This window comes from Epinephelus fuscoguttatus, linkage group LG21, assembly GCF_011397635.1.
Source record: "Epinephelus fuscoguttatus linkage group LG21, E.fuscoguttatus.final_Chr_v1".
Classification (NCBI taxonomy): Eukaryota; Metazoa; Chordata; class Actinopteri; order Perciformes; family Serranidae; genus Epinephelus; species Epinephelus fuscoguttatus.
The window spans coordinates 33,714,356-33,739,484 of record NC_064772.1 but is presented as its reverse complement, the minus strand read 5'-3'; the positions used below and the strand labels follow the sequence as shown (position 1 = coordinate 33,739,484).

The window sequence follows — 25,129 nt, the reverse complement described above, 5'->3', positions numbered from 1 at the left end:
AAAAAGAAAAGATTTTTTACTTGCTGTGAACTCGTGGAGCACAGTCTGACGAGATTACATTATCCTGAACTAGAAACGCATGAAACCTGCCGTTACAGACGAGAACTGTCAAACAGCCGTCTCGTGAAATAGGATTATGACTTGCTCCAGCAGCTCAACACTGACAACAGTGACGTCCTTGGATTGATCTGGCTCATGATGGCTGTCTTCACAGGCCCTTGATACAGACAACCTGTATTAGAACCCACTCTTACATCATTACAGACAGATGGCGAGCAATGTTCTCGCTTCAGTAGTGGAAGGTCAGAGAGAGACAGATAGACAAAGATCGCGAGAAAGTTAAAGGCACTGAGAGTCGACGAAAAAGGAGGCTCGGCAACTTGAACCAAAAGGGAAAGAGGGGAGAGAAGGACAAACAATCAGACAGACGAAGAAGAGAAAGATTGGTAAGAAGTGATTGAGATTCAAAGACTGACAGGAGGGCGTAGAGTGCAAGTTAAAGAGAGAAAAGGGGGAATATCCAACCAGTTAAAATAGACTCCTGGTTTATCCCTTCCCCCCATTTACTGTTTTTCATCTATGCTTTCATTGACCCTTTGAACCCCCCGCTAGCCACCATCTTATTTCCCATTGAACCAAACATAAAACCACATAGTTGTGACATTCAGCCCGTGAGGAGACTGAAAGACTTACTGGTTGTACCCAACTGGGGCCGTAGCCAGTTCTATACCAGAACCTCTACACGCTCAGAGTCTGCTTCCTATCGCAGTTTACCTGGAGAGCATGATTGATTAAGCTGGTGAGCAATTGGAGTCGGACAATTGAGCGTGAGAGCGAGAAGGGAGATCCATCTTCGTGAAGGCTCATGTCTGAGCTTGGCATGAGATAAATGGGCTCGGATGAAGCCTTTGTGTGTGTGTATGTGTGCATTGTGTTCATGCATGTGTGTGCGTTCTCCGTATGCATGTATAGTGTGTGTGGGTCATGGCTACGCAGTCCCACCATTCCCAGTAAAACCCACACACCTGCATGCTCCATGCACAGGTAGCTTTTTCAAGATCAAGGGAAAGACTATTTTTTCCTCTCCCTCTTTGCCTTTGCAGGAGGAAGGAGGAGCGACGGAGGGGAGGAAGGAGGCAAAAGGGGACAAGAGGAGATGGCATAGTATTTCCTCCTTGTGTGCATTATGGATGAGGTGCGTCCGCGGCGTTCAATCAGCAGCTCTCTGATGGCTTGGAGGTGGCCCGCTGGGGTTACCTAAGACTCTGTGTTTGTGTCTCTGTGTGAGTGTGTTCGTGTGTGTGTGACTATGACTGAGAAAAATGGGGCCCCAGGGTCACCCCTGCCCACATGCATACATAACAAACAGCCTACCTACAGTAGGAATATATTTTATTTATTCACTAGCTTTAATTGAGTGCAAATCAATACGGATTTTATAAGTGACAGAAAGATTTCTGTCGGTACAAAGACAGAAAGAAGTCCAGGTCAGATGTAAACTAATGGCAGTGGGTGCCAGAAGGTATCGTTTGAATAAATAAAGACATTACATGCAATAACGGATCAAAATCCTTTACCTTACTCACGACCAGTGTTGGACTCGTCACTCTAAAAATAGAATATATCACTCATTACTCTCTTCAAAAGTAATAATATTCCTTTACTTACTACTCCCTGCCAACAGTGATCCGTCACACGACCCGTTATATTACTTTTCCATTACACCCTAATGCATATCTCCCCATAATTCAGATGTCTGCCTCTATGTGAATGTCGTGGTAATTGCTGGTAAGTGTAGCTAAGGCTCAATAGCCTGCAATTGATTTTTGTTTTATTCTTTTAACCTGGAAGTCTTTGGTTGTCTGTGACCGGTATATTCCCAAGGCCCTGTCCAAAAGACACAGAGTCACTCATGGAGCATCATTTCATCCACCACATATCACATATAGCTTCTTCAGTTGTAAATGTGATGAGAGGCGAAACGTCTTCAAGAAACGCAATTAATTCCAGCTGCCTACGATATTAGCACTTATGATTACCATGACCTGGACGACTGAGAATCTTCACCGACCTGCTGCTTTGTGGCGTGCCTGCTCAGCGTAACGATTACTTGAACGAGTCCTCTGATGAGATGTTGTATTTCAAGTCAGTAGTGATGTAAAAGTAAAACAAAAGTAACGTTGTAATGAGTTGTTCGGTTTTGGGGTGACTATATTATTAGTGATGGCCAAATGAAGCCTCATGAAGCATTTTCTTTATTTTCTGAGCCCACTAGATGGCGCTTTTTGTTCAACAAAAGGTTGAAAGCTTCACTGAATTGCCATTCTTTGAGCCTCTCTCTTTAAACCATGAGCACCATCTAGTGGGCACAGAAAATAAAGAATATGCTTCATGAAGCTTCGTTTGGCCATCACTATATGTTATTATTGCTGAAATTTTATTAGTAATCAGTTACTCTACTAGTTACTGGAAAAAGTAATATCATTAAGCTCTGCCCTGGAAATTCACTGTACTTGAAAATAAAGTGTGTTTTTTTTTTTACCAGTCCCTTGTGGTTCATTCAAAATGGGCCTGTGTCCCATTTCTGGACCGCGACCCACCAGTTGGGAACCACTCACTGCACTACAGTGTCAACCCCATTCAGTGTCCTTGACATAAAAAGAGATGTGTCCAGAGCCAAAAAGGACATTTACCATCCAATCAAAAGAGTTTCATTTGGTTACTATAGCAACATTTTGAAGCCCTCTCTAGAAACTCCATGGCAACGTGACAAACACAAGTCTCCATTCATAGAGAAGCATGTTGTCTAAATGCAGTGTGCATTGCCACAGTAAATAACTGCTTTGAACACTCTTTAACCATCTCAGTGCTCATGAATAGGGATACGTATGGTAAGGATTTTATTGATACCGATATCAATGCCGATACTGCTTAGTGATACTTATATACTACTCTGCATAAACAGTACTTTTATTATCATGTTTTGGGTTAGGCTATATTTTTATATATTATCAAATATTTATCATTTACATATATTTATTTATCAGTTACTCTTTTAAAGATCCACACAAACAACTCTTTACTTCAGCACAAATTAGATCCACCAGGAGGCACTTATTAAAAAAGAAAATCTTCACTTTAATGCTGGTTCACCTGTTATTCTTGTTATTTGCTTCTTCTCCAAAAACAGAGGTGACAAACACCGGGGGAAATGCAAGGCGCTAAGATTCCATTAAAACAAAAATTATGACTGGTGTGTTTACCGCGTGCAAATTAATCAGAGCACACGAGACCAAATTGCTGCATTAATTGACCACTGTTGACAAGCAACAAAGCATTAAGAAGCTTATTTTTTAAACAGAGTCCGGCACAGTATTTTTTTTTTTTTCCTAATTATTTTTGTGGCTTTCATACCTTATGACAGGACAGTAAAAGTGTGAAAGTGGAGAGAGGATGTCATGCAGCAAAGGGCCAAAGGCTGGAATCAAACCTACAGCCGCTGCAGCAAGGATATTACCTTTGTACATGGGACGCCAGCTCAACCCACTGACCTACTGAGCGCCCCAAGTGTGGTGCTTACTACACATAAAATGCACCAGGAGCAAACGTCATAAAGAACAATTAAAACAGCATCACCAATAAGTTTTGAACAAGTATTTCCTCGGGCTGTAGTCAACCAAAGAAAATCTTGGTCGACTAAAGTCGCACATAATCTTCAACTAGTCGATTAGTTGTGGGGGAAAAAAATAATCTGCATGTTATTTTTACTTCTGCGGCAGTGTGTCTGTGTCACTCTGCAGTTACACCTCCAAAACACTAGGAGGACTGTGTTAAGTGCTGTAAAGTTTAGTTCAAATCAAACTTTATTTATATAGTTGATTCAAAACACACATTAAACATGGCTTAATAGAGACAAGTTCAAACACAAGAACATAAATCAGCTTCACTATAACTCGCAGCATTCACAGACAAACACTTGTCTTTATCTGGACACATTTCCCCCACAAATACAACATGCTAATGTTATTAGCACAAGCCTATGGCATTTTACACTGTATAAACTAGCCTAGCATCTAGCGATCTTTTCTCATATAAAACCAGGGACAACAGCAACACGTAACAAAGGTAACATTACATAATTTGGCTCCATTACAACTCACAACATTCACTGACAAAACAACTGTCTTATACTAAACATGTTTTCCAAATAAATACAACATGCTAACGTTATTAGCACAAGCCTAAGGCATTTTACATTGTATACTTTAGCCTAGCGACGAGCGAAGATTTCCTCTGCTCATATGAAGCCAGGATAAATCATACACACAAGTTAAAATGCTATTTTTGTGGAGGCTTTACTGTCTTCATAATTTATTGTTTCTTATCTGTGAAATACAAGTAGATACAAGCTTCGTTTCCACTGAGGGAAATGGTTGTAGCTTACAGAAACAGACAGGAGGTCTGCGTCACCGCGACGCAGAGCGTGAGGGTGGGCGAGTCCAACTTTCTGTCAACAACTGGGGTGTTTTGAAAACTTTTCTCCTTATGAAAGTAACACAGCCATTATTCGACTAATGAGAATTTGGTCGGACGAGAAAATAGCGACCAAATAATCGACTAGTCGACCAGGAGACTACAGCCCTAATATTTTCTCGTCTATCTCTGCTAAAAAACACAAACGTAGAATCCATCAACACGTTAGCATGTTGTCATCAAGCCTGTTTATAAAAACTACAACTCCCAGGAGGTGGGGCTTCTACCACCAGGGTAGTGAACAGGCATACTGCCAGTTATTAGACTGAGGTTGGTTACTTTTACCTAGTGATGGCCAAATGAAGCCTCATGAAGCATTTTCTTTATTATCTGAGCCCACTAGATGGCTCTTTTTGTTCAACAAAAGGTTGAAAGCTTCACTGAATTGCCATTCTTTGAGCCTCTCTCTTTAAACCATGAGCGCCATGTAGTGGGCTCAGAAAATAAAGAAAATGCTTCATGAGGCTTCATTTGGCTATCACTACTTTTACCTGCCTGTCCATTGTTGCCTGCACATTGCATAGATGCAATTAAATCTTTTTCTACCAGTTTGGACTTACGGATGTTTCCAGCACCTTGATGAGACCAAGCCAGGTGGAGCGGTGGTTGTTTTGCATCATCCAAGAAAATGACATGAACTGGGAGGTTTGGTGAACTGGTAAAAAATGAGCCACTGGGGCGTCGGTGACTTAGTGGTAGAGCAGGCGCCCCATGTACAAGGCTGTTGCCGCAGCGGCCCGGGTTCGACTCCAGCCTGTGGCCCTTTGCTGCATGTCACTCCCTGTCTCTCTCTCTCCCCCTTTCACACTTGTCTGTCCTATCCATTAAAGGCTAAGAATGCCCCAAAAAATATCTTAAAAAAATGAGCCACTATAATTAGTGATGGCCAAATGAAGCCTCAAGAAGCGTTGTCTTTATTTTATGAGCCCACTAGATGGTGCTTTTTGTTCAAGAAAAGGTCAAAAGCACAATGAATTGACATTCTTTGATCCTCTCTCTTTAAACCATGAGTGCCATCTAGTGGGCTTAGAAAATACAGAAAATGCTTCATGAAGCTTCATTTGGCCATCACTAACTATAATCCATCCAACAGTCATGGAAAATGACTTTTAATCTGTATATCTGTATGCTCCTCGCCTCAAACACAAAATCTGAACACTCTCAAATTACACTGGACTTACTTGATACTTTAATACTCGTGCTACTGTTTTGTGGCCTTGATACAAAACTTCTGTGGCACCACCGAAAAAAGCAGTTTCGTTTTGTGGCTCTAATTAGATAAGTCGTTTCTTTGAGAGTGGTCATTACACGAATCATTTCCTTCCTAAAACTACAAACCACAGGGCTAAAAAATTAGTGTATGACAAGATTTCTCTTTTGGCTAAAATGTGAGGGCACATTCAGGCGCCTGCAGAGCATATGCCAACAGCAGCTTTACGGCTACCAGCCCACACTGGCACAAGGCCGCTGCAGGCATGAAATGTTGCCGCTTCCAAAGCCTTTAACTATGTGTTAGCATGGCGGAATCTCGTTAACATAGCCAGTGGGACAGAAATGACAACACCTCTGCGATTCTATATACAGGGTTGTAGCTTTTTACGAGGTACTTTGGATCGCTGGTGTGTGCATGTGTGAATGTGAGTGTGGTGCGTGCACATCTCCAGTATAAACAGTGGAAAGTGAAATGTGCAGAGGGGAGGGTTGAATTGGCAAAGCGCTCCTCAGAAGTATCACTAGAGAGGAGACAGCTGGCGCCATCTCTGTGTTTCTCCCTCTCTCTTTTCCTTGCTTTCTCTCACCACCAGCAACACTTTGAGATTACTTGATAAATGCACTTTCTGTCTCCCTCTTCCATTCTCTCACTTCATTTCTCCCACCTCGCGCTCACTGGTTTTTCCTCACTTCTCAGCGCGGTGCTGTTTTACTGCCTTTAAGTCACATGGCCTTCTTTTTCCCCCTTGGTTTGTCTCAAGCCCTCTCCTCCTCCATCAGTCTCTCTCTCTCTTTTTTAATGTCTTTCTCTCCCCCCTGCCCTCCTCCTGCTGCTGCTCTGGTGTCTGTCTACAGGTGGAAAATGTCCAGCAGATGCTTTGGCCACAGCCCAGGGAGCTGCTGATTTTATTACCATGGCAGCTCTTTATCACCATGGAAGCCGTCTATCGTTGCGATGGCCAGCGTCCTGTTACCTGATCCTGGTCCAGCTGGCATGTGTGCAGATATATACACTCTTGCCATTTCAGAGAATTCTCTAAGGGCTTCCCTCAGTTTAGTCTCGTCTTAAGTACATGTCACCATAAAGGTTAATTTGGGCTACAGTAGGTGTATTGAAATCGCCGCTTCATGAAAATGGTACAAAACCGCTGTGATGTTTTTAACGTTGGCGTGACTTTTACATGAATGTGGAGACGTCAATCGATTCACGTTGTTTTTTGAAGGCACTCAGCTTTGCTCACCACAGTCACACATCCTGTAAATACAACCTGGAAACAGACCAAATGTACCATACTGCATTTTCTGCACGTCAGTGCTCATCGCAACAAGAAATCTGGCACAAAAAAGTTGCAAGACACTCCGAGTACAACGTGGACTCATCAGTGAGCAGAAGTCAGGTCACTCACACATCACAGTTCAGTCATAAACATGAGCTGCTGAGTGCCAAATGTTCAGTACACACCTCGAGCAAACAGATACTGAAGCCAGCTGACAGACAAGTACATTTTATGGTGACGAAGCCATTCAGGCGCCTCAGGAGTTCACATAGAATCACACACATACACTTTAATTCCATCCCAATTAATGCAAACTCACACAGACACAATAATGGCATATACTCTGCCAACATCTTTCCTAAGCTGGCCACTTCCTGCTCCAAACACAAAGTACACACACTGATTTTTGGTGCAGTCCATTTCCACATTTCTGTGACGATATCATGTCCAGACGCTGTTCCATCTTTACACACCAGAGGATCATCACCATCCTCATCTGATGTACAAGTCAACAGGCGATAAATCCACACACCCTCTGCTACACACACACAAACTCCAAATTCTCACACACACACACACACACACACACACACACACACACACACACACACACTGGGTTTTATATTTTCCTACCATCTTTGCGGTACAGGTTGATCTCCACTTTCCTCTCCTCTGATCCCAGCAGGGCTTGCGCCATCTGTGCGATGGCCAGTCGCTTGGTGTCAGGTCCGTACAGGAAGTTACACGTGCACGGCTTCTGCATGATCTCAGCGCGTGAGTAACCGCACATGTGACAGAAGCCGTCGTTGCAAAAGATGATGGCGCAGTTCTCCACTCTTGCGTTGGCGATGACAAACTTGCGACCTGTGGACGGGAGAGAAAAGTTTACTTTAGTTTTCGCTGTGAAATCTGAATGCAGAGAATTGATTCTTCTCAGGAGAATCTTTTCTGTAAAGTTTACTCTCAGCCCAAACTGGATATAATTGCACAAAACTTTTCAAATGCTAAACATTATAAGGAGGAAGACATTTTCCTCCCTCTTGCTGATTTGTATAGAGCTAATGCCATGTTGCCAAGGGACCATTTTACCGGCATCTGTGACCTACTATATTTTCCTGAAAACAAAACACACTTGCAGACGACAGTTATGTGGAGGTTGTGTACCCTTGCTGCATCCAAATGCTGATAATGGAGCTATGGAGTGGCAGCAGCTCAGTCCATAGGGACTTGACTTGGGAACGGGAGGGTCACCGACTCAAGTCCCCATCCAAACCAAATATGGAGCATGGACCGGTAGCTAGAGAGGTGATATTTCGCCTTAAGCAAGGCACCATACCCCTATAAGTTCAGGGCACCTGTCTATGGGCAGCGCCCTCGCTCTGACATCTATTTCATGCATGTATAGGTGCCGTTTGCGCGTGTGTGTGTGTGTGTGTGTGTATTTCGGGCCTGTGTGTGTATGACAACAGAGTGAAAATACTGAATTTCCCACTGAAAACACTGAATTTCCCCTCTGGGATTAAGTACCATTAAGAACCAAGTGACTTAAGAACCATTCTGCGATTTAAGGAAACCAGTAGCTCAGTCCAGAAGGACCTGGGTTGGGAACCGGAGGCTAACCGGCCCAAGCGCCCACCTAGAACAAACATGGAGTGTGGACTGGGTGGGTCGAGGTGCTCCTGAGCGAGGTACCAAACCCCCAACTGTTCGTAGCGCCTGTCCATGGCAGCCCTCTCGCCCTGACATCCCTCCATCTAATTCATGTATATAGGTCCTGTTTGTGCATGTGTGTGTATTTCAGGCTTTTGCATATATGACAGAGTGAACAAATTGAATTTCCCCTCAAGAACTAATAACGCGTATCTTCTTATTTCTTCCGAATCAATAATATTAGTGGCGTCAGCATCCCAGTTTGCCACACCAGCTCAAGGGTCCTCTAATGACACTATTAGAGTCACCTGTGCATTTCCTGCTGACAAGTCAAAAGGCCCGTTTCCACCGCAGGAACTTCGGGGTAATTTTACGGGGCCGGGGCCGTTGGTGCGTGTCTCCACCGCAGGAACCACCCCCAAAGGACAGAGTTCCAGAACTTTTACAGGGGCTAAACAAGTCCCTGCCTCGGAGTAGGTACTCAGAACGGCCCTGGAAAACTCCTGGCTGGGGCTTGGGGTTTACTTGGTGCTGATTGGATATACTCAAGGCGGGATGTGACGTCAACAGAAAGCAACAAAATAGCCGGCATTTTTAAAACTCAGCAGACAAGGAGTCACATTTTTAAAAGGAGTCATAAGAAGAAAAGCAAGAAATCTGCTTCTTCTTCTTTGTTGTTGTTGTTCTTTGTTTGTTTCTTTGCCGCATTGCCCCGGTCAAAATGGTCGCGCAACGATTACGTCACATCCAGAGCCCGGTAACTTTACAGGAACCTTCCTCCTACTCCGCCCTCTCAGTGGAGACACGGCGGTTGAGAGGGCCGAGCGAGAGGACGTTCCTGTAAAGTTCCTGCCCCCCAAATAGTACCAGGAACTTCTTCAGTGGAAACGGGTCTAAAATGTCTCGATTTTTACTTAAAAGACAAAGCAAACGGGCACATATAGCCTACAGACATTTCATACGGAAAGTTTTAAGATAGAATAAGTATAATTCAAATAAAGTCCAAATATGTTGTTATATTCCTCTTTTTCCTTTTTAATCTCATATGAACCACTCCAGTTCAAGCACACAAACCAGGTGTCCTTTACAGCAAACTGCTTCACTATGTTAAGCACAATATTTCAGCTTAGTGGCCTGTTCCCAATTTCAAAATAAAACTGGAGTAACCAAAAATCCATAAAGTCCATAATTGTGGTCAAAAGCGTAAATGGCAGCTGTAACACTGACGGCTCTGATGTGCGTCTCCCTCTAAACCACTTCCTGCAGAAGGAGCCATTTGCTCAGTGGCCTCTGCTCAGTGTCTATGGATGATCTTAATGCACTCAGAGAGCTGCTGTTGTGCCTGAACACACTCACACAGACACACACGCTTGCACTCGCTTACCCAGCACACTGACCCATACATTGTGAATAAACTACAAGTCTCCAGTTTGTGCCAGTTGAATCCCCGGCGTGTCTTGTGGGAACACATAAAAACAACATAAACATGTGCATGAGCGTGAGGCCTCTGTGGATGTGAGACTGTGTTTGTGCTGCATCAGTGTGATCGTCTGTCAGGCTGACAAATGGCTTCCACTAAAGAGCTTTAAGCTTCTGAAGAGCCCCAATCTTCCCTGTTACTTTCACTTAGTACTGGGCCCCACTGTGAGGAACACTGCACTCATAAATAGTCATATGAATGGTTAGAGGGGAGGAGGAGAGGCTGGTGAGAGAAAATGGTGGGTGAAGCAAGAGGCAGCGGGAGGGCTGGATGAGGATGACTTAACAGATGGAAATGGGATGGTTGGGTAGAGAGACTTTGGGAAGGGAGAATGACAGAAAAACAGAAGATAAATTGAGGAAGGCATGGATGGAGAAGGGAAGAGAGGTGCAACAGAAGCAAAATAATGAATGGAGGGATATTTGGTGGAAAAAGAGTGGAGTGGGGACAGAGCAGAAGTGATGTGTGCAGGAAGGCAGAGGGAAAACATGACCATATTTCTTAGCAATTAGCCTGCATCAAGTAAAGGGACCAGAGACTGCGGTGAAAACACAGCCCCCTTTGTCAAAACATTTCACTTGTGGGCACTGTAAAGTCCATCAAGTTACACACTAAGAATTCACTCAAATAAAATGGTGGAGAGCAAATATAGTGCAAGATAACCCCACGCTGAGCACAGAAAGAGGATATGATGTCACAGTTTTGATGTGGGCAGTAACAAACTGTTAATAGTGTGGATGCGTCATGGTGCTGGTGGACTACAAACGCACCCAATACGCATCTTGCCGAGGGCCTTCATTGCATGTCATTACCCACTGTTCTCCCATCATTTCCTGTCAGCCAAAAGTAAATCATCAATATTCTACTAAGCTGATATTAGCAAGGTTAACCAGAGATAACAGTGGCCTTAAACCTGCCGCTGAGGTAACAAGGTGTGAACACAACACTGACATGTGATAACACTTGAAACTGATATGGCGAACTTGTTAGCAATCAGTTGCCTATTTACATATGTCCATCAGTTACAACACATTCTCACTCTGATCTCGTCACATATCGACGTTTAGTCATGGACTTTCCATGTCCAGATATGACATGCAAGGTACCCTGGGTGTAGGGCCCGACCGATATGGATTTTTTGGGGCCAATGCCGATTCCGATATTATGGAATAAAAAAATCCAATAACCGATATATCGGCCGATTCAATTTTTTTAAAAGTTTTTCAATTTAAAAATGGCTTAATTGATGGCTTAAATATAGTTCAAACACTCATTACAAAGATATAAATTGAAGGAAGAACATTTTACTGTTTTCAAATACTTTTATTATCAGAAATTGTGTGGAACAAGCAGCATATGAACAATTTGAACACAAAATAAATCAAAAGTATGATGTGCAAAAAAGCAGTAAACCTCTGGTAAAAAAAATAATCATGCAAAGTCTGTATGAATTAAGACATTCACATGTATGTTCACAGTACCAGAGTTCTTCTTATTATTGCCAATTTAACAGAGGTAGGTTATAGTGCAAAAAGTAACACAAGGACGGTCTGGGACGCCGTGTCAAGTTCTGCCTGGTTCATGCATTGTCTGTTTTCAAAATAAATGCGCTACATTGGTACACCACCAAACTGACTTTTATTTTCCTTCAACAACTACACACGTGGTTGGGTTTAAGGCAAAAAAAGCATGTGGTTAGCTTTAGGAAAAAGGGCAGGGTTTAGCTTAATAACTTGACATTCTCCTAGCACTGTTAAACTATAACGGCAACCAGCCGCGTATCATGCCAGTGTTCAAGGACGGCCTTTTTTTGCCAGTGTCTGACGCCACAGGTCACGGCCCAAGCACCAATTTCAATGACTCCAGGAGGCCCGGTTATCAGTTACAGAGCAAGATTCATTAACAGTCTTTGTGTCCGTTTGCTGAATGTCAGTCCCATATTCATTCTCTTTTAACGCCGTTTTTGGTCTCCACCAGCTCTTCAAGGTAATAGCTGTTTTTTAGCTGCTCTACTTTCACCGGTTAGTTTCTATCTATATCTATCTGGTCGTTGCTGAGTAGGAAGTGTGGGGTGGGGTTTAAGTGCTTTTACACCAAACAAAATAGCTTCCAGCTGCAGCCAGCAATGATTTGGAGTGAACCAAAACAGTGAAGTTGTGAGCCAAACAATGAGCTGAAACTGGCGAAGAAAACTTGGGAAAGCCGATGGGAGCTGCAGATTCAGGTTGATAATTCTCTGTAGGTTCACTACAAGCAACGCCTTAAACATGTGAACATGTTAGTTCGACTGAAATCGTACTAAATCGAATTTATCAAAGTTGGACTGACACACCCAGATAATGTGATTGGGAGTCAAATTACTCCTGCATGTATACAATCAATCGGACCTAAACTGGCCGAGGCGCTCTGAGCATGCTCCACAGTTTCAGTTTTGACTCGAGGTGAAATAGCATTGAATGCATAACAGAAGAAGAAGCAGGTAACAACGTGGCGATGTCTACATCCAGAGCCGTGCATTTTTGGGTGTACGAGGAGACACAGTTCATTCGGTATCAGCTGAAAGAGTTAGCTTGGTGTTTGGTCTGTGACGTAATAGGTCAACTGGAAAAAGGTCCAATACTAACAGGCTGTAAGGAGGCATACTGCTACCTATCATAGCAGATTCGTACATACTTTAGTCAATAAATCGACTCCCCTCCTGTGCTTGTATACTGGGACGAGGACAGTAGTCCAATTAAATGGCCTGGTCGAGCTATAACTGTAGCTCCACTTAATTGTGCATGTAAATATAGTGACTGTCACAGGGGAGTGTTCCCCTTTTAACTGAGCCTCCATCATCCCAAAACCTAAAAATTCTGCAGAGTCTAGCCAAAATGATTACCACCGTGTGACACTCATCCCCATTCTAATGAAGTCTTTTGAGAAACTGCATCTCTAGCACATCAAAAACAACATCCAAGCCAGCCTGGCCTCTCACCAGTTTGCATTCACAGCCAGCAGATCCACAGAGGATCCCATCTCCACTGCCCTTCACTCGCCCTTACACATCTTAAAAATAACAACACCTACATCTGAATGTTGTTTGTTGATTTCAGCTCAGCATTTAACACCATCTCCCCCATGGAACTACTTACTTAGCCCTCGGGGCTGGAGTACTACTCTATACAAGTGGATATTTGACTTCCTCACAAACAAACCCCAGTCAGGTCAGATTGACGGTCACACCTCCTACAATCTGGTGTTGAACATCAGAGCACTTGAGGGCTGTGCGCTCAGCCTCCTTCTGCTCACACTGTACACCCACAGCTGTCATCCCGAACATGGAAAGAACGGTTTGCGGATGACACGGCCGACATTATCAGCCGGATTACAAACAACGAGACTTCATATGGGGGGAAATCAACAGTCATGTAGAGTGTGAGAGTGCTACCTTATTAAAAGTCCCCAGAAAGATTACCTGACCCACCTGAGGCAGAGAGGATTGATCCAACCCTCCTGCTTGGATCTCGTACTCTCTGCACCCTGCCTCCTGCCAACTATAGACTGTATATGCTGCCTCCCTCCATTTGTTTGTTCCTTTAAACGGCAGCCACTGTGTGTAGCATGTAAGTTTGTTTGCTTTAACACTTTGATTCACTTTGCACAATATTAGTAGATGTTTTGGTTTATTGTTCACACGCTTGTTTTGTCATTGCAGAGCTTAAACCACACGCTAATTCTCTGCCTTTGAAGTAACACAGTGCTGTCTGCCTCTCCTTCTCTGCTCACATCAATTAAGTCAACACCAGCATGTCCACACAAACCTCATGTTCAACATCAGCAAAACCAAGTAGCTGATTGTTGATTTAAAAAAGACACACACCCCTGTTTTAATCAATGAAGCTGAGGTGAAGCAGGAAACAGTCAAGGTTCCTGGGAATCTGCATCACAAACAACCTGACACGGTCATCGAACATCTTCATAGTGGTGATAAAAGCTCAGATAAAACTGTGTTTCTTAAGCAAACCTTCTTGAAGAGGTGGTCTCGGTTCCAAAGGAACTCTGGTGCGGCTGGTTTGTGGTGAGAAGGTGTTCCGACCTGGATGTGAAGCAACTGCAGTCACATGACACATTGTTTGGGTTAAACATGAGCATGTTACAGTCCTGGAGGATTATTAATGTGCACCTCCTCCTGTACTGCCTTAATATGCACATTCAGCACATCCAATGCATCAAAACATTGTTTTCTAGTTGGAGCCGCGTTTGCCTCGTTTTCAAACTGTATGGTTTGACTAAAATGAACAATGACAGCAATATAGTCCACGATGAGCAGCGCTAAAATCAACCTGCGTAGTTGTCCCTCCATTGTGACATTACAAAGTGTCACATTTATCTCGCAAGTGTTCTCTTCTTCAACGTTTGCTTTACTTCCTGGATTTTTCCCACATGGAAATTCTGACCAATCAAGAGCAGCTTTCTCACACAAGGCATTTGATCTGGTCCTCTTGTAAATGCTGCTGTGAGAACACGAACCAACTCTAGGCAATTATACAACTTCGGTACAACATGAGTCCCTGATTCAGACCAAAGGAGACCACTCTAGGGCTGAGAGCAGCCTAAACTTTTACAGACAAGTTGAAGGCATCCTGACCATATACTGTATAAAATAATAAGGTGGACACTGGAGGAACTGCTGTTTTTGCCACTTATGCGTTAGCTTCATTTTCAGCCGCAGTGGTTGCTGCTTGATCTTGAATATTGACATTACAATTTGTCCTGGTTTGTGCACAGCCCAGAACAGGAGACCAGTGATACTGGTGACGTGAGGTGCTTGCACAGAGCCCAGAGAATACCTTAAGACGATACCCACCCCTGTTCACCTTGCTGCCATCTGGAAAGCAACCACATTGCAACTTCTGTCCTCAGGCTTTGAGACTCCTCAACTCATCCTCAGTGCTCCGCCATCATTTCTACAGCTTGCATTTTGTTGCGCAACCCTGTGTTATGGAATGACAATAAAAGGACTTGAACCTTGAACATTGTCATTTGATGCATCGTTGTTGTGAAAATATCGATTCCAGCTGCTTTGAGCTCTATTGATCGAAGTGAACTTTGTAGGTATGCGCTTAACTATCTCCCAAGAGAAATCATCGCTCCCAGATCCCTGCCAGTTTGAGCCAAACTCACCAACATTGCTCCTCTGCCTGTGTCAGTTCATTAAACCTGATTATTGTCTTCATGACAAATATCTTCTCTGGAGTTTAGTCAGTGCTATCCTCGACGAGGAAAGAAGTGAGACGTATGCATTCTTCTGGTATTGATTACACCTCCTTCTCCAAGCACTGATTGAATCTTGAATCCCAAAGTCGGGAAGTATATCTGTTTTTATTCCTATCTGTTTGACTTGATAGCTCCTGTGAAGCTTAATGAATGTGTCTCCAGATGTTTCTACCTTGAGTCAAGCTCAACACTACACTGTACAATACTCACAGCCTGGGTATTCCTCTACACTGGGAAGACTTCGGGAGAAGGTAATGCATCATACAGTGCCCTTTTTGAGGAGTGAAAATTAAAAAAAATCTGCAGACTGAGGCAATTTTTCTTGCTAAGTGTTCTTCATTAGACTTGATTATGAAACGGCCCCTGAACAGGAATTATCTCCTCACAAGGAAGAGGGTAGACAGCCATTATTCCCTGTAAATTATGTCTCAGCAGTTCACAGAGGTGATGTATCGCAACTCCCCATCTGAACCGGTGATTTATCAGTCATTTTATAACCACTGAAGATGCTAGTCTGCCACGATCAGACATTTCTGCACACTTCATCTCTTTTCAAAATCACCATTTAGCCAACAATATTTAACTCCTGTGTCTGACTCAAGCTCTTTGTGCACCACATTGTTTTGGAGGAATTGCTCAGCCGCTGCAGTTATTATTATGTCGGGATGAGTTTGAAGGCTGCAGCTAAATGATTTATGGACGCTGGAAAGACTTGTTCTTGTATCAATTGTCGAGCCATAACTTGGATGTGTGGGTTATTGCTGTATTGATTGAGTGCACTTTTGTGTGTGAGTGTGTGTGTGGCTGACTGGCTGTGGGTGTCGTGTTTACTTTCTCAGCAGCATGCGCACATATGAAATTTTTAAAAGAACAGATGACGATGCATCAGACACAAACTTGGAGGGGAGAGAATAAGGAATGAACAAGAGCGAGCGCAGCAAGACATAACACAGCGTGCCCCTGTGTTAAAAATACAGAGACGCAGCATGTACCGCACTGACTGATAAATAAAAGGCCTCTAATCAAGACAGCAGTCAAGGAGAGCAGACAAAATACACTCACCCAGCATGCTGGTGGGGAGCAGTGCTTACAGACTGGCCTACATAGAACCCTGAATCAGTATGTACACATCATTAAATTATGAATCAAAGGCTTCATACAAACACAAATGTGTAGAAGTCACATTTGGATATTTGTCATCATGACTGTCCTCATCAGCTGGATCAACAAAGCATGTGACACCAATTTCTTTCACCCTGACAAAACAGTTTTGGTTTCCTAAACCCGACCAAACCTTAACCACAGAAATCACTCAAGAGGCAGAGCAGAAACCACTCATATGAATCATTTTGATAATTCTCATCTTTATTGGCTTTGAATGAGGCTGACAACCTGTCGATGAAGCCCTCAGATCAGAGAGCGCTATCAGGGGTAATTTTAAACAAGAATGACAAATAGCCTATTTTGCTGTTCATGCTGGAGGACCTGTTGGTTATAGATGTGCTTTTAAAAGTCATCACCTCACTTGTACTGTTGTCTGTTGTTACCTAGAATAAAGGGCATAGGTTTGTACGGTAGGGACACGTGCCTCCCAGTATCAGGACAGAATTGTCACTACCAATATCTGAGCAAACTCATTTATATCATCCTCAATTAACGGACAAATTGCATGTTGTATTGAATCAATACGGGACAGTGCATTTTATTTTTCAAGACGGGACAATAAAGTATTAATCCTGATTAAAAGTGTTCTGGTTATAGTGTCGGTATTCCATCTCAGACGAAAACTTTGCCTCCTTCAGAGAGAGTCCAAAATGGGGTTCTGTGTCCATCAGATTAGGCTGACCAAACATCCTCTTTTGCCCGCACTTTTTCGCGTCCCGTCTGGGGCGTCTGGGTTTTTTTTATAAATTGATGATAATGTCCAGTTTTCTGTGTGTGTGTGTGTGTGTGTGTGTGTGTGTGTGTGTGTGTGTGTTAGAGTGCGGCACGGGCCGCATATCTCTGTCCGAACCCGAACCGAGCCCGACATTATTTAATTACTAAAGCACTGAGTTTGTGTCACACAGTGGTTACAGGCTATTTAACAGGCCGGGCGTGCACGGTGGGTGCTCCGCAGAGAGGGAGACCTCCGTGTTTGACACGGGAGCGGGAGGTCCGACGCTTCCAGCGAGAGGAGAGGGAGAAATATAACAAAATAAGATAAAATAGGAAAAACTTGTCTCCCTCTTTTATTTTATTTTCAGTGTTTAATCAAGGCGAAGGCGGGCGGCGGAAGGTCTGAGACTTCCAGCGAGGGGAGAGGTAGAAACAAACAGCCAATGTGTGTCTGTGTGTGTGTTATGTTCAGGTGTTGTCACGTAAATAACAGTGCCCAAGCAATAAACAGGACAGACAATAGGATTTTATTCATTTTTACACTACATTTTCACTGAAAGCTGACCGAATCCGACCCGAGCCCAAATACAATTTATACATTTTTCACTGAACCTGGCCCGACCTGTCGGGTAGGCCTACTGTCAGGACCCGTCGGGCTTGGATCGCCACACTCTAGTGTGTGTATGTGTCCCCTATCTATAGGGGCCTATCTGAATTTCTGTCTTTGAGAGATATTATTTTGTAATATAACTGAATTTTCTATCCATACATATAAACTTTAAATATATTAAAATGATAAGGCATCTGTGAGTAAACTGCGAGTATCATTTAAGTAGGCTATGTCGTGGCCGGGCCGAGTGTCTTCTTTTTTGGAAATCAAAATATGGTCATCCTACGTCAGATGGTCTGAAGAAGAAACTACTATATCAGCAGAGCAATAACAGATTCATCTGTGAAGCATTTCAGTTTCTAAATACATAATTTTAATGTTTTTATTTATTTTGTAAATTGTACATCTCTAATAATTTTGTATTACTTCTCAGTCTGGAACTCTTGTTCAATTACGCAACCTCTGCTTTTGTCTCTTTTTTTTTTTCATAAGCCCTTTTTGGCTTCTAACATCTGCACAATGTTCTTACTTTTAATTTCTTTCTTCCTGTCTTTTCTGTACATGTATGTGCAGATAAATAAAGTGAAACTAAAACTAAATAACATCATCCACAGCACACTACAGGGCAGGTGGATTTTTTTCTCTTCGCATATTCTCATTAAAATACCAGTTTATTTTTGTAATATTACAACTTTTCTCTCATAATACTAGAACTTTATTCTTGACCTCTCAGAGAACACAGGTATTTAGGATACAGTTGTTGTTTTTTTTAACATGAGGAGAAATCTTGCTAAAACTAAAGTATTAAATTCCAGAGGTTTATTCATTGATTAAAATGAATTAATGTATCAATGCTGCGAGTTGGTGCCACATGCACATTTGAAGAGGGTACTTCCCCAACAAAAGACACAAAGGAGGATGGAAAAGTAAACCATGCCTGCCTGCATACTTAAGTTATAATTTGGTCTAATCTTCTGAGTGACGCTCTCTCTCGGTCTCAACTGGCTGTTGGTGCCTTATTCCTCATGTTGGATCCGGATCTTCATCCTCCAGGAGATTTAGCCTCCTCTTTATTCTCTGCCTCTCCCTTTGTTTTGTTTCATTCTCCAGTCTGCGTGAATGATGAGCTCCAGTTTGGCTCTGAGTAGCCTGTCCTCTGTTCCAGGTTGCATGGTGGTGAGAAGGTCGTGTGGCTCAGGCTCTGGCTGTCTGGTGACACCTGGAAGCTGTTTGACACCCTCACAGATCCATCTTCAAATATGTTCACATACTATGTCTCTTTTTCTCATTTGGATTGTCTGCATTGTAAATTTATTATGTTGGTTTATTCTGCACACACAAAATCCATCACACAACTGTGCTCAGTTACTCTTCCTGAGGTTTCTTCCAGTCTCGCCCTGTTAATAAAGGGTTTTTCCTTCCTTGAAGGACAGAGGGCCTTGTGTACCGTACAGGTTATAAAGCCTCTAAAGGCAAACTGTGATTTGTGACATTATAAAACTGACTTGAAATAAAGTGGAAGCTAAAATGACTGAACCGTATTATCATCTAATTACTTCAGCCTGTTCTTATTCACACCTATGAAACACTAACACACTATAAGTTGTATATAACAGATGTAATTACGATCCAGGAGGCTGTGATCCTGTGATCTATGTGCAGCAGGCAGCCATCCATCATATGACAGGAGCAAAGGAGGAAGTCAGGCGATGAACTATAAAAAGCAACAACCATTAGTTTAAGTTACATAAGTCCGTCACATTAAGTCTTATGTTAAGAACGTAACATGACAAAGCCCATCCATTCTCTTCCTAAACTTAACCTAACCTGTAGAGGTGCTAATTTGGAAGATATAAGAATCATATAAGTGTCAAACAAACTGTTGCATGAGGATACGGTGAATTACTCATGTTTCTTGGCCTTTGAGACCCATATTTAGCCTTGTTGCCTTTTTCTGAGATTTCAGCAATGACTTTGAGCACAATTCATGGATAAAATGCAACACGAAGTGCTGCACATAAAAGACAAATCAAAGCATTTGTACTAGAGAGAAAAAGATGATAAAAACATGATAAAATATCAAAATGCAAAGATAAAGTACAATTCAGTTTAAACTAATGGCTACAGGTGGATTTATACTAGTGCATCAGCTATAAGCAGAGCTTACATCATAGCCTACGCACATGGTAAAGTTTAGTTGATTAAAAACACACATTAAACACACATTAAACACACATTAAACATGGCTTAATAGAGACAGTTTAAAACACAAGTTCACAAATCAGCCTCACTATAACTCGCAGCATTCACAGACAAACACTTGTCTTTATCTGGACACATTTTCCCCACAAATACAACATGCTAACGTTATTAGCACAAGCCTATGGCATTTTACATTGTATAAATTAGCCTAGTGGCTAGCTGACCTTTCCTCTACTCATATGAAGCCAGGAACAACAGCAACATTTAACAAAGGTAACGTTACAAAAGTCAGCTCCATTGCAGCTCAAAATCTTCACTGACAAAACAACTGTCTTATACTAAACACGTTTTCCAAACAAATACAACATGCTAACATTATTAGCATAAGCCTATGGCATTTTACATTGTATAAATTAGCCTAGCGACGAGCGAAGATTTCCTCTGCTCATATGAAGCCAGGATAAATCACACACAAGACTTAAAATGCTATTTTTGTGGAGGCTTTATTGTCTTCACAATTCATTGTTTCTTATCTGTGAAATTAAAGTAAATAAAAGCTTTGTTTCCACTGAGGGAAATGGTTTCAGCTCACAGACATAGCATGGAGGTCTGGACATGTAGTTGTATTCTGGGGAGGTGCACATAGGTACGACGCTGATTCGACACACAAGTATAAATCCTGCTTAAGTTAAAAATACATTTCAGGAGAAAGCAATGGTAAAAAAGATGTGTCTAAAGAGTGTGTCTGAAAGTCTCAACAGATTCAGAGCCCCTAAGACCTTCAAGCAGATTGTTCCAGAGTTCAGGGGCATAATTAACAAAGGCTGCCCCAGTGTGCCTTTTAGTTCTGACCTCTGGAACAATCGAAAGGTTTGAGTCAGAGAATTTGAATGAAGTCTGTGACAGACAGGTACACAGTGTAATGATTTTCAGACTGGAGTAATGTGGGCTCTCTGTCTGGTTTCTGTCAGAACACATGTTGCTGCATTCCGTACGTGCTGTAGCTCACCAATGGCTTTCTGAGACACATCAGACAGAAGAGTGTTGCATTAGTCCAGTTGGCTGGATTCAAATAAACACAAGAAGTTTGTGCTCTAGAGAAAGGATCAGCGCTCAGTGAAAAACCTCCTAAGCCCTATGATAAGCTATTATGGCAAGGCTTAACTATACAAACCAGTGAGCAGTGATAACTAACATGTCTTTGGGGGTCATCAGGTGGGAACCTCCGTTCACCAGTGTTTCGTCTAGTTGGTCCCACGACACCTCCAGGAGGCTAGACAGTGATCTCTGGTGTCCCAGAGACACTCCCCTAATGCCAGGTCTCACTGCTCCCCGCACCAACCCAGCAATCTCCTTTACCTTACTTACACATGGCTTTCTGCCACCTTCAACAAACCCAGGCTCCGTTTATGCAAGCTCCAGGTAGCGACCTTGCCGACACTACCTTTCCTAGCACACTCACCATACCCTATTTCATATGCTACATATCATGACTCCAATATAAGCTTAAGTTAAAGGAGTTAGAGAAGATAAACTCACAGGCTTTCTCAGCCCAAACAGCACTGCCACCTTCAACAAACCAAGGCTCCGTTTATGCGAGCTCCAGGTAGTGACAGTGCCGATACTACCTTTCCCAGCACATTCACCATACCCTATTTCACATGCTATATATCATAACTCCAACATAAGCGAACGTGAGAGAGAAATAAAAGCAAGTATCAACGTTACTGTATCTGCATGATCTGTTCAGTGTTATCATACCTGAAAGAAATTGATGGCCAAAGCTAGGAAATAAAACCCAAACCACACTTTACCTTTCAATCCACCAATGCCTCCAATAATCTGACTCACCCCATGTCTCTGCCACACTGCCTTCTATAAAGCAATCTACAGTAAAAACTAACCTTCCACAGCGTGCACACTTGACATCGATCAAGTCTACTGGTCTACCTTTAACCACAGTTATGCTCTCAAAGGGCTCCATGGAACCAGAATTATTGTCAGCACAATCCAAAATTCCCCATTTCTTCCTCTCCCTCCTCCAAAACGCCCATCAATCAAACCCATGCTACAAGAATCAAAAGTGACTTTGCCCACTTTTCCAACACAAAGTGAACATCCATCAGTGCAGCGCTCCACAGTGAAAACATCTGCGGCTATTTCACCCTGTGTTAAGCACACGATTACCACATTCTCTCCATCCCTCCTTCATAACGCAGACATATCATCGATACAGTCTGCCCGTCCTGGCTTCAACAGGCTGCTCCTGTGGGAGACATAAAGCGGCGGAAGGGCCTGTTCAGATATTCATGGAAACAGAGGAGATCGGGAGTGTGGATGCGCTTGATAGTCTGCCTCCATGAATTAGCGGCAGCAGCAGCCCTCAGAGGCTCATAAAGCTTGATGGGTTTGTCTGGCTGCAATGAGCACTAGGTAATACAAAGGCAGAGATGGGTGTGTGCGTATACAAGTGTGTGTTCATTTCCCGGTCTTGGAGCTGTAGTTTTCAGTCACTTATAATGGCCTACAGAAGCAAGCAGATGGGTTTTTTTTTTCAAGCTGTTTAAGTCTTTTAACGAGCCGGAGTCCTTTAGAGTGCATGATAGCTCAGAAGATGAGTCATGTACGGGTAAATCATTCTTCAGACGGACGCAGACGTATAAACAGGAGATACGATGCAATCTTGATACAGACATGCAGGAAATGTTGAATGACTCAACCAAAAGAAAACCACAGGGTGAGACAATGTTTGAAGACTAAAAACTGGGACACAAAAAAGAAAAAGAAGAAGAGCAACGACAGTGCAAGAGTACGTCGTGATAGACGGATGGATGGACGGACAAGCAGAGCAGCAGGAGCGGAAAACACAGCTGTCTCAGTGTTTTTTGCTGCTCCGTTTTCAGGCCACAGCTGGAGATGAGGGGAAAGCTGCCATTATTCTACCAGGGAGGAGGTCAGGTACTGTATTATTACGCCGCAGGCATTCAGAGAGAAAAGTGCAAGAGATGGCAATATTTGGAAGCAGCGGGCAATGTGTTCAAATTAAACAAGGGTAATGGTGGGCAGCTATTCACAGCAAGTAAATGGGAATACCATTATGTTCGGAGCACGCTTCCCTCAAAGGTGCTTTACAATGTCGGTGCATGGGCAGAGATATTTAGCTTTCTTTAACTTCTGCTGACCTCCATCAGCAACCTGCAGGTGTGCTGTATTCTAACTCACAACTCAATCGCAAGAGTAGATTTTGGTATTTTCTGTATCTGAAAACCAAGGATACGTTATATTGTATGTTATTATTCAGCAGATATGTTGAAACTTACACGTGGTTTTGTTTAGGCACCAAAACCAGTTAGTTGGCATGAAAAGATCATGTTTTTGACTTTGGATGGTACAAAACTGGCAGAAAACACATCAATGTCTTGGTAAAAAAAAAAAAACAATCGCTTTTCATGGCACTATCCCTGATGGAAACACAGCGACAGGTCACTAAAAAACAGCAACCTTTGGTGAATAAAAAAATCACTGGAAAACTTAACTATGACTCGTGAAAAGCAACCAGTTTTGTTATTTGTTTATCTCAAACAGTGGTTTGCAGCTTGGCAGGCGTCTCAGGTCAGCACAACAAATGGAATGTCGTGCGATTAAGTTAGTATGACAAGCGCAAATTAATACACCGGAGCTGGCAGACCCACCTGCCGGTAGTGATGGCCAAATGAAGCCTCATGAAGCATTTTCTTTATTTTCTGAGCTCTCTAGATGGCGCTCATGGTTTAAAGAGAGAGGCTCAAAGAATGGCAATTCAGTGTGCTTTAAACCTTTTGTTGAACAAAAAGCACCATCTAGTGGGCTCAGAAAATAAAGAAAATGCTTCATGAGGCTTCATTTGGCCATCACTACCTGCCGGTTCCCGGTGTGCCAGTCAGCTACAGCAGCACCAGAGAGAGTCATGCATAAGAGTAGGACTACATGCTGGCGTTGCTCTGCAGTTGTAGAGGATGTGAATGTGAATGGAAACATCGCCAACATACTAACATCACCCAGATGTGCCAGTCACCAGGACAACAAAAAGCATAGCAAAGGCCAGCTTCTTATCCCCGCTGCTCTCTAGCAGCCTTAAGACACAAAAGCAGAACAGGATACAATGTGGATGTTATAGGTGTATTAATGGAGACACACTGAACATGATAACACACAGCAGGGTATGACCCAGATGTGCCAATCACTGATATCCTTCTATAATGTTGTGTGTAATGACATGACAAGACGCAATAACTGTCAGAGGATATTTTTTTCTGGTGGCGTTCTGGCAGAAGTGGAGCAGTGTGGATGAATGAAAAATAAAAACAATCATTTCGAATGCTAACGCGTTACATGACACTGTAAATGTCATAGTATTTCCTGCTAAAACATAAAATATGCTTTACTTTTGTAACTTGTTGCCCCCAACACTGTATACAAGCATAGAGAAATTGTAAGAAATAGAGATGAGTAGTATGCGAGAGAGAAAGTGCATTATGCTACAATATATAATAAAATAAATAAATATAGATATGCAAGAAATAGAAGTTGTAGTTGTATAAGAAATAGAAATATGTGCAAATATGTGCTGTGTGCTAAATATAAATGCAAAAATACAATATGTAAGGATTTAATAAGAAAGTGTACTGAACAGCTGAAATACTGCACAGCTGAGATATTGCACAAATAATGTAGTGGATTTCAAGTCAGTGTATCAGTTGAAACAGTACAGTTGAAAAGTTAAGTAATATGATAAATAAATTATGGGTTATAGCTGCTGCTAAAATAAGTCCAAAGGCCTGAGTCTACTGATGCAGAGTGTCTGATGTCCACAGGCAGGAATGACTTCCTGTGGCGCTCAGTGGTGCATCTCAGAAGAACTCCTGTGCTCGACCAACACATCATCAAGCAGGTGGGACTTAGACAGCATCCTCCTCTTTGACACTGCCACCGCCACCAGAGAGTCCAGCTCCACCCCCACCACCTTACTGTCCTTGTGGATCAGTTCGT

At 42.7% G+C, this 25,129-nt stretch overlaps 1 protein-coding gene across 1 annotated transcript in view; it reads right to left on the bottom strand.

Annotated features, from left to right (window-relative positions):
* kcnh2b (potassium voltage-gated channel, subfamily H (eag-related), member 2b) overlaps positions 1–25,129 on the bottom strand; it is a 409,664-nt gene that overhangs the window by 357,659 nt on the left and 26,876 nt on the right. The window contains exon 2 of the mRNA XM_049565471.1: positions 7,656–7,886. Within this exon, the coding sequence (XP_049421428.1) occupies positions 7,656–7,886 (231 nt within the window). The remainder of the gene's footprint in view (positions 1–7,655; positions 7,887–25,129) is intronic.